At 34.1% G+C, this 11268-nt stretch overlaps 1 protein-coding gene across 1 annotated transcript; it reads left to right on the top strand.

The window, feature by feature from the left end:
• The first annotated feature begins 6074 nt into the window (after window positions 1-6074).
• On the top strand, window positions 6075-7019 carry LOC116072225 (olfactory receptor 7G2-like). Its single transcript, XM_031343565.1, has one exon. The coding sequence runs from the start codon at window positions 6081-6083 to the stop codon at window positions 7017-7019; it is 939 nt and encodes a 312-aa protein (XP_031199425.1). The 5' UTR covers window positions 6075-6080.
• The last annotated feature ends 4249 nt before the right edge of the window (window positions 7020-11268 follow it).

The following is an 11268-nucleotide window of genomic DNA, read 5'->3' as shown; positions in this document are numbered from 1 at the left end:
AAAAAAAAAAAAAAAAATACATGGTATGTACTCAAAGATAAGTGGAAATTAGCCAAAAAGTAGCTTGGAATACCTACCATACAACTCACATACATATGAAACCCAAGAAAAAAAAAGACCACACCAAGAGGTGGATGCTTCAGTCCTACTCAGAAAGGAGAGTAAATTAAAATCAGGAAGTAGAGGGAGGGAGGGATGTTGTACGGGAAGAGGAGGGAGAGAGAAATAGGGGAGCAGGTTTATATACTGGAGTGGATGGGGCAGAAGTAAAGAGGGTCAGGAATGTGAAGGCGAGATATGTAGCAGTGGGAGAGGGTGAACTGGTGGGTGCCACTAAAATGTCCCATATGCCCAGGACCCAGTGGTTCCTAGGATCCAACAAGGAGGACATAAGCCAAAACAGCCAACAAAGGGGAGAAAGAACCTGTAGAGACCATAACCAGTGAATAGGCACCATCCCCAATTGAGGGATGAGGCCACCCACCTCAAAATATTAATCCAGAATTCCTCCTGTAAACAGGAAATGCAGGGACAAAGATTGGAGCAGAGACTGAAGGAAAGGTCATCCTGAGACTGCCTCACCTAGGGATACATCTCATGTGCAGAAACAAAACCCAGACACTATTGCTAATGCCAAGAAGTGCTTGCTGGCAGGAGCCTGGTATAACTGTCCTATGAGAGTCTCTGCCAGAGCCTGACCAATACAGATGAGGATTCTTGCAGCCAAATATTGGCCTGAGCATGGGGACCGCAATATAGAAGTTAGGGTAAGGATTGAAGGAGCTGAAGGGATTTGCAATCCCATAGGAAGAACTACAATATCAACAAACCAGATCCCTCAAAGCTCCCAGGAACTAAACCACCAACCAGAGTACACATGAGGGACCCATGGCTCCAGCTGGATATGTAGCAGAGGATTGCCTTATGTAGCATCCCTGGGAGTGGAGCCCCTTGGTCCTGTGGAGACTCAAGGACCCAGGGTAGGGGAATGCTAGTATGCTGAGGCAGGCAGGAGTGTGTAGGCCAGTGGGGGACCACCCTCAAAGAGGCAGGAAGGAGGGGAGGGAATAGGGCATTTGCAGAGCAGAAATTGGGAAGGAGGATAAGATTTGAAATGAAAATGCATAAAATAATCACTAAAAAGGAAATTTATCATATCTTGTGCTTTTCAGTATGATCCCTTGGGTTTTATATTCTGCAACATAATGATATGTGCTGATGACATATATTTTTTCTCATTTAAGCAAAATTAGACACTATTTCTTTGATTTGTAACAAAAGGTATTTTAATCATTTAATCTTAACTTCTGAATTAAAAATATTATCTATACTAGTGGCATTTTGATTTTAGAAGACTCTAGGATTATAAGGTTTTATTTCCAAACATATTTTTAATAGGTAATTTTAACCAGCTTGCCTTTATCTTAGAAATTCCAAATATTGTTCCACACATATTCATCTAGTCTAGCAATGGGTATACATTTTTGTTAACAAGTTTGCATTTCTATTATGCAGTTAAGAATCATGTTACATACTATTTACTGATTAAATATATTTCTTGTGATATGTTTGTGATATTGCAGTAAAATTGTAAATTCTTTCTTTTACCACACTTTTGTTTCTGTGTGTTGTGAAGCAAGCAAGTAGATTACATACTGAATCTTCTCTGTGATATTTATCCATTTTTCAAATTGATTCTTCAAAGAGAGTATGTGTTTGTGTGTATGTGTGTGTGTGTATGTATGTGTGTGTGTCTGTATGTGTATGTGTGAGCTTATATGTGTTTGTGTTTTGTATGTATTTATCTGTGTGTATCTGTGTACCACTGGCTCAGCATTATATATATATATATATATATATATATATATATATATATATATATATATATATATTACATAATTTACTAATGAATAATTCTTGACTTGAACTGATCTTTCCACAATAAATATTCTGGGTTTTTTTGTTTGTTTGTTTTTTCATTCTTTCCTATTTCACTGTGTCCTGAAAGTATTTGAATTTTATCATTGGCTTTGTTGTAGAATAAAGATAATGTTTTTATTATTTATTATTAATTATTATCCAATCCATCCATTAGGGTGATCCCAAATCTTAGTGATCATATTTTTTTCAATTCACTGCAATATGTTACTGAATTGTTTTCTGAATAATGGATTTTTCTATATTTTCCTGACTTAATTCATGTGAATCAATAATACTCTATAAAAAACTCCCTACATGTGTTGTTATACACTATTTAATCATGTAGTATTTATATTTGTGACTATATAAGTAATGCTATTTGATTATCTATCAAGAAACTCACATATCGCTATGGAAGAATAATATTCCTCATCTTTCAGCATTGATTGATGGCTTGTATCTTTTATCTAATTATGGAGCCTTGGGAAAATTCCCTATCCATGTCCCATGATGTCATAACAGCTACTATTGTCTTTATGCAGGTGTTGTCTGGGTGGATTGGTCAGTCCTAAATTTATATGTGTGTGTGTGTGTGTGTGTGCATGTGTGCTTGTATACATGTGTGTGTATGTGCGTGCATGTGTGTGTGTGTGTGTGACTAACAGTAAACTAAATCAACAGGTTGTGACTTGGACTCTATGTATGTGATTCTCTCTTTCCTCTCATATAAATAATGTGTGTGTTTGTGTACACTCATAAATATCCACATGTAAAAGAATGTATACATGTGACAAAATAATTAAAGAAGAATTTCAGGGAACTTCCTTTTCTGGTGCAATACATTTGACATTCTGTAAGAATTCTGTATCTTTTTAGGCATTACATCCTTTAAGGTTAGAAAATTTTTCTTTTATGACTGTTGAAAATACTTTCTGTGCTTTTTACCTCTATTTTTCCTCCTACTCTCCCTCCCCTTTTTCCTCCTCCTCTTCCTCCTCTTCCTCTTCCTCCTCCTCTTTCTCTCCTTCAGAGGAGAAGACATGCATGATAAATAAGAGACGTGTTCAGGAGGGAATGGAGGCTGCAGTAGATGCTCTGGTGCAGAAAAGCAGATGAGACTAAAGGATTAATTGAAGAACAGAGAGTTTAATATCTGCTACTAACTTACCTGATTCCTTTCACAGTGTCCAGTCAGTTCCCAGGGAATGTTTTCTGGAGGAACAAAGAATGAGTGGGGGAAGAGAATTTAGAATGGGTAGATCTGTGGGATCTAACTGAAATGAAGTGTCAGGGTGGGGTGCCTGTCATAGATGTTCTGCTGCAGGCCAGGAAATTAGACTTGGAATATTGGAAGGAGAGGTGAAATCTGCAGTTTGTCCTAACTGCTTTCTTGGCAGGAGTGCTACTCTTTAATTTTGCATCATTATATATGATGTTGTTTAGTTATAATGTATATGTTTTTATATATGATGCTTCTGCAACATGCTAACTTATGTATTTTATGAATTATGATATTAATGTAACAGTATAACTATGTGTTATTTTTATGCACAGCAATTACTGGTAAATCACATATTAAATATAAAAAGATCACTTGTATTTAATTATTCATCATACTTGAGAAGTTGTAGAATGTAGCATAGATGACTCATCTATTTGCCATAATCTATGTATATTATTAGACCATATCATCCCTTCTTATTTGTGTATATTTTCTATCCATTCATATTAGTAGGACACACATCTTAAGATATATTTTAATTATTTTATTTACATTTTGAAATTAAAATTACATCATACTCCCATTCTCTCCAAACTTTGAGTCTTAAATATGCTATTATAATAAGTTATCCTTTAATGATAGAAACACAATGTGCTAAGATATGCAAAATAATTTTTATGACTATATTAAAGAAAATACCAGAGAATGGAAGAATACAGTTGTTAACCTATCCTGTTTTGTGAACTAATCAGCAAAAAAGTTTCTTCCTCATGATGTTATCTCCTTAAGGATTTGTGTTCTCCTATAGCCAGCTGAGAGCCAAATAGAGAGGGCCCTATTTAATGAGGGCCTTCACAAACCAAAGTCCCATGGGCCACCAGCACTACATATAATAAACTTGTGATCATCACTCAACTATTTTTCTCAGTTAAGTAGGTGCAACTTTGACATTAGACTCAGTAATAATTATTACTGCACAGCAAACAAAAGTGCTCTCTGAAATTCCTGTGTTCACCCAAAGAATAGCTTCTCTTCTTCTACTTGAAAGTCCAGGAAGAGCTGTATGCCACTCCTTAGTACTAGTTCCCAGGTAAGCCAAAAGACACCCTGTTTATCTTCTGCTGCATCCATTTATTGGAGTAATTACATTCTGAAAATATAATATACTGAAAATTTAATCATTTTTTATTACAACCTATTCTTTCTTAGTTTTAATTTTAATTTTCTAGAACTCTCAATCATTTTCTATATTACATTGGTCAGTTCAAAAGTTTCAATAGCCCATATGGAGTGCATTGTAGTATTTAACTTTCTGTATTATACTATCCATTTGCAAAAGACATATATTTTGTCAGTTTTGGTATGTGTGTGTTTGAGGATGATGAGGAAATAAAATCTGATAAAGAAATAATGATCTTATTTACCCTTTTTGAAATTATTAAAGATTATTTAAAATGCACAATGTAGAGTATCACAATGCAAAATAAATATATTTAATTATGCCATTGTATAATATTATGTCGTCCAGTATAAATATGATATGTTTTATATATATTCTATGTTACCTCATCTATATATGTATGGGGGTGATGTATTGACTATTAGACCCTTGGAAGGATAATAACTATCAACATCAGTTTTAAGATCCTGCTTGGATATGGGACATATATATTATTAAAGACAGGTACAATGTAGGTGCATTGTTTTATTTATTAATATCAGATGCTATATAGTAATAAGATTTCATTTCTTGGCTAATGATGATCAAATATTCTTAATCATGATGCATATTACACTTGATATGAACACATATTGATATCAACTTGGGATGTCTTAATGGCTATTAAAATATTCTCTAAACTTCATTTAAAACTATTTTTCTCTACTCTGCTTTGTTACTCTCATTTAAATTTCCTTTCTTTATTCATATGTTTGAATGTATTTATGTGTGTATGTCTGTGTATGAATGTGTGTATGTATTTGCAATGGTGTACATTTGGTCATTTGAAAGCAACCTTAGGGAGTTGATTTTCCACTTAAACCATGTGGATCACAGAGTTCAAACTCTGGATATCAAGCTTTACATGTACCTGTTAAGCCATCACATCAGCCTTAATTTGGTAATTTGTATTTCTAACTACCAACTAAATTAACTTAATATCTATGTATTTCATTACATGAATGTAGGAATTATAGTATTGTTAATTTACATAAATATTTTCAGAATTTTGTTATATATATATACATATATATACATATATATATAAAGATTCTAAAGTAGAATTGTAGTCCATGATTCTTACATTGAATATGAGATTATAAATTCAAGGCTTTACTATCATCATTGCATTTTCTAAACATTGTTTCCTTCCTATTATAAACACCCAAGATAGTATATAATTTCTAAGTATTAATAATTATAAAATTACAATGATAGGTGCCTCATACATTAAGCTCTGTTTTTGAAAATTCTTGAAATAATACATTAAAGGTTGATGTTGAATCACAATCCTACATATTATGAAACAAAATTTTATAGAGTAATTTTATATCTTACTTACACAAAGAATAATGGGACATAAATTAAAATTAATTATGGAAAGTTTGATATTAATTCTGTTTATCTATATGCTATAAGTCATTTTGTTTGATTTGGAGAGCTAGATTCAGAATTTTGAGGATATTCTTCCAGAAACAATGTTTTGCATAATTATTATCTAGTGTTTTTATGATAGAAAAGAGAAAGCATTCAAAATATCTAACATAGTAAAGAAGAGAGCAGAAAAAAAAAAAGGGATTATATGATAGGAAATGGAGAGAGAGAACAAGATTGAGAATTAATTCAATAGGCAATATTTTTCTATAATGAAGTATCCCTAAGAAATCTTTTTTTTTTTATTTCTTAATGTCTGTTTTCCCCACAAGTCTCCTAAATAACATGGAATCCACCAATCAAACACATGCAATAGAATTTCTGCTCTTGGGCCTTTCAGATGATCCAGAGTTACAGCCCATTCTTTTTGGACTGTTCCTGTTTATGTACCTGGTCACATTTCTGGGGAACCTAATTATAACCCTGACCATCAGTTCAGAGTCCCATCTCCATACCCCCATGTACTTTTTTCTCTCCAATCTATCCTTGGCTGATATCTGTATAAGCTCAACTACAGTCCCAAAGATGCTCTTGAATATCCAAACACAGGATCACAGAATAACTTACACAGGCTGCCTCACTCAGGCTTGCTTTGTCTTGCTTTTTGCTGGATTAGAAAATTGCTTGCTTGCAACAATGGCCTATGACCGCTATGTGGCTATTTGCCACCCTCTGAGGTACACAGTCATCATGAACTCATGCTTCTGTAGTCTACTTATTGTAATCTCCTTGGCTATTAGTGCTGTCAATGCACTACTGCTCAGTCTCATGGTGCTGCATCTGACTTTCTGCACAGAGGTTGAAATCCCTCACTTCTTCTGTGAACTTGCTCAGATCATAAAGCTCGCCTGCTCAGATACTCTAATCAATAATATTTTGATTTATATCTCAGCCTTCATATTTGGTGGTATTCCTTTCTTTGGAATATTTCTTTCTTATTATGAAATTGTCTCCTCTGTTTTGAAAATTCCATCAAGACAAGGAAGGTATAAAGCATTTTCCACCTGTGGCTCTCACCTCTCAGTAGTTTCCTTGTTTTATGGGACAGGCTTAGGAGTCTACATTAGCTCTGCAGTTACTGAATCACCCCGGAAGACAGCAGTTGCTTCCGTGATGTACTCTATCGTCACTCAGATGCTTAACCCTTTTATCTACAGCCTGAGGAACAGAGAAATGAAGGAAGCTTTGGGGAAACACATTGAAAGGATAACTTCCATTGTATAATATGTTATCCTCTTTGCATGTGGATTCATTTGATAGAATTATGTCATAGTTGCTGGATTTCAAGGGACCCAGAATAACTAAATATTTCTTTTACTAATCCCAATGAACAGGTAACATAAAGTCTAATAAGATCCATTTTGTCTTTTTTTTTTTCTGGCTATGATTTTAGATGTTTTTTTTCACTCAGGCATAATTTTTTTTCTATTTTTCAAAAGCAGATTAATCCACCATGGCAGGGCTCCTTCCCCTTTCTTATTTACAAAATTTGGGCTCTTTTATTAAATCCTTAGAACTACTCCAGGACAATAATGAAACATGCACTTTTAAAAAGACATTGCTTCTGAGGTCCATATAAACAGTGATAGCTTTGAAAAGAAAATGGTATTTTGTACTGAATTCAGTTATTTTCCCCCATCCTATCTGGATTCCTGTGAATGAATATAGCACTAGCTATGCCCCTTATAGCTGACTAAGAGTTCTTCAAGATGAATGTGGTTGAACAAACTCTTACTCACACATCTCTCCCATTTATGTTGACAAGCTATATATGGATGTTTGTGCAAATCCATTAGCTGATTATGAATTGTGACACTATCTAGAAATAAATCTTAGGCTTTGCCTGGACTTTATTTCAATGCTACTAATCATTTTAGCTATGGCCTGACATATAAAATATTTTCTCTGTTGCTGAAGATACAAACTGGTAATTGGTATAATGAACCTTATATTATTCTCAGTTTTTATAATTTTGTATATAAATAAATAAATTTGTTTATTAATGATTAGAACTTAGTATATTTTAAGCATCAAAATTCAACAAGTTTATTCCATTTATCAAATTGTTCAAAAATTTTTTCCTATGGGTTTATTTTGCATTTGCCCCATTGTAAACAGAAGAAGCACAGATGTTTTACTTTTAAATAAGCTTTAGTTTATCAGGATTATTGTAAATAACTCACACCTAACATCTTTTTGCAAATGCCTACTTCCTTTGATGTAAATCATTTGTAAAGTTGTGCTTAAAAATGAGATATGTAGTAGCATCCAATTAAACAATTCTTGTTCTATACTAAAAACTGTGGACAATGCAGGTCTTAATTTAATATTAGTAACAATATTAATATTAACAGAACCTATAAATGAGCATAAAATAATGATAACTGCACATGTATATTAATGAATAATGACAACCCATAATATAAGGAAATTGCATGTAATATAAAGAAATGTATGATTGAAAATAGTAAATGTGTTAGGTGCACATAACGTATTTGATGAGAGACATTTCCTGGACAGTTACAAAGCACACACACACACACACACACACACACACACACACACACGCACGCACGCACACACATGGACATAAACACTCATGCCAGATATGTTATCCATGACAGACAAAGTAAATTTTTAATAAACTTGGTGGACCAATAAGTTTCTATTGTGGTCACTAATGGGAGTATAATTGAAGAGTTACTTATTGGTACTGGATGACTCAAAAAAAAAACAATTCAACACTAAAAAGTCCATTCCAGCACAGATGAAGACTAATGAAAGCTCAACCCTAACCTTACTAAATGATTATCAGGAAGATCCACAGTCCTGAGGACAGGCTGGTCAGAGTCCACAGACCCAGCAGCTGTTTTCTGCTTCAACACTGGGAAAGATCTGAATCTTGCAAATTTCAAGCTTCCCAGGCATGGAAAACTTGTTTTCTTCCACATTCTTAATGGTCTCCACATTCAACATGGAAGAGATGTTTCAGTGTAGAGGAAACTATTGTACAACATAACAGACCATCATTGACTTTGAAAATCATCTGAGTACCATGAATATCACTGCAAAATCTTAAGGAAATTAAAACAAGCAAGACAAAATGAAAGCAGTGTCTGTGCTTTATTATTATAAGTTTTGTAAGAGTGACCTAAATGGAGAATGGAGAATAAGAGAGATTAGTCTGGGTGGGAGGATTCACTGAGTGAAGGAAGCAGCATTTGATCAGTGTCCACTGTCTATATTTATAGAAACATGTAAAATTTCTTTTGTATATGCAAAACATGCATTCATTGAAAAATACAAACAAATCCTTTCTGCTATCAAATTCTTATTCTAACTATAGCCTAATATTCAGTCTTTTTGTAAAAAGAAACATGAAAGTTGTATTTTCAATGTCTTAAACTCACTTCTTTCCTCACCCCCCAGAGTTAATCAGATAAGACTCCCTCCAGACTATTAAGAAATGGAGTGTTAATATTTACAGAATTCTCTTCATCCTTCAGCAAGTGTTGAATTGCAAATTGTTTCTTTTTGCTCAGAGTGCTCTCATATCTTGGAATTTATTGTTTCCTAAGCACCAACATCTGCTTTGTCATTCAAGATCTCACATAAATTTGGCAACCTCATAGCCTATTGATTAATTTTCCATTTCAAGTATTTTTCTCTTTTCGTTTTTTTTTTTTTTTTTTTGAGACAGGGTTTCTCTGAGTAGCTCTGGCTGTCCTGGAACTCAGTCTGTAGACCAGGCTGGCCTCGAACTCAGAAATCCGCCTGCCTCTGCCTCCCAAGTGCTGGGATTAAAGGCGTGCGCCACCACGACCCGGCTTCAAGTATTTTTCTCATCTGTGTAATCTTCTGCCTCTGGAAGTTCTCTGCTCTATCTTCAAACCTAATTCCCTCCAAGTCCTCCAAGACGCTCTTCATGTCACTATGCATCTGTCATTATGTTCTTTATCTCTCCTTCAAGAACAAAGTGAAACACAATAAAAGGCAAGCAACTAAAATAAACAATAATACAAAATAGTAAAGTGAAGTAAAGTAAAGGTACACACACACACACACACACACACACATACACAATGAACTTGATTTTGTAGTGACCAACAGCCTCTGGGCCTAACCTAGAGTCTTATTATTATTCCCAGTGAAACATAGACTTTACTGATGCCCTAAGTTTTCACTAAAGCAGCTGTTTTCTGTAAAGCTAATGATGTAATGCAACTGGGATTCCAACATATAAAGTGTTGGAACCTTTAAGAGCTGATTAAGCCATGGGAAGTGAACTGATTCCACTGTGCTTCTGCAAAATCTAAGCACAATCTTCCCAATTTGGAAGCTACAAATTTAAGGAATAAGCTTGGAAGTTCAGGTCGAAGCCCATACCAGGAGCCAATGTGTTTTACTTTTAATAATGAACTCCCAACCACAAGAACTAAGAGCCAATAAATGTGCTGTACATTACCTTATATTTGGTATTGTGTTAAAGCTGTAAGGAATAGACTATTATATTTTGTTTCAAAACATTTATTCCTATATATTTCAATATTTGAGGTTGAATCAACATTATTGTTATACTTGGAATATTACATATGTATACAATATACTCTGATCATATATCCATTCTGTTATTTCCTTTATAGAATTCTTGCTTGTTCATTCCCCATAATTTGTCCCTCTCAAATTCATGTTCCCTTTGTTTCTACTGAGATCAGCTAATACTGTTTGTGTTTCAATGTAGGATCATATCATACAGGGATATGGACAGTTACCAGTAGCCAGCCAACAAAGAAAATGGACTCTCCTCTCCAAGGAGCCAGCACTAACTAAGCTATGGGTTAGACATTAGAAGTTCCTCTGAATGTGAATATATTTTCCTTATTTTTTGAAACCATTGTATCATCCATTACAACCTAAAACACTTCCAGATATGATCACAATTGCTAGTCAGTTTGTGAATTCTAAACTCAAATTTATGGTAATAATTTTAATGCAAATACTGAACACAGTTCATCCATGGGTAGCTTTTATAATTAGCTTTTCATCAACTTGGCATGAGCACTAGGAAACTAGGGAGAGAGAACTTCAACTGAGAAAGTATCTCCATCAGCTTGAACCTTTACAACTATGGGTGTTAGGTACCATATAAATGAAGAAGGCAAGCATAGATTATCTTTGATTTTCTGTGTGGATTTTGTGAGACTAGCTTCTTGAGTTACTGCCTCAACATATTTGAAATTATGATCTGTGAATTGGAAACAAGCTATTCAAGCCTTTCCTCTTATTAGTTAATTTTGGTCAGAAAATTTTATCACACCAATAAAAGTCAAAATAGAACAGGTAGTTATTTCTTCTATCTTTCAAAATTTACTTCATATATACCACCAATATTAGAACAGAAACATAGCAAAAACATTACTCCTGGTGAACAAATCCACCATATATGTGCTAGAAACTAAATAAATGTCCTGTC

This window comes from Mastomys coucha, unplaced genomic scaffold, assembly GCF_008632895.1.
Source record: "Mastomys coucha isolate ucsf_1 unplaced genomic scaffold, UCSF_Mcou_1 pScaffold23, whole genome shotgun sequence".
Lineage (NCBI taxonomy): Eukaryota > Metazoa > Chordata > Mammalia > Rodentia > Muridae > Mastomys > Mastomys coucha.
The sequence above is the reverse complement of the archived record's forward strand: the minus strand, read 5'-3'. Positions and strand labels throughout refer to the sequence as shown.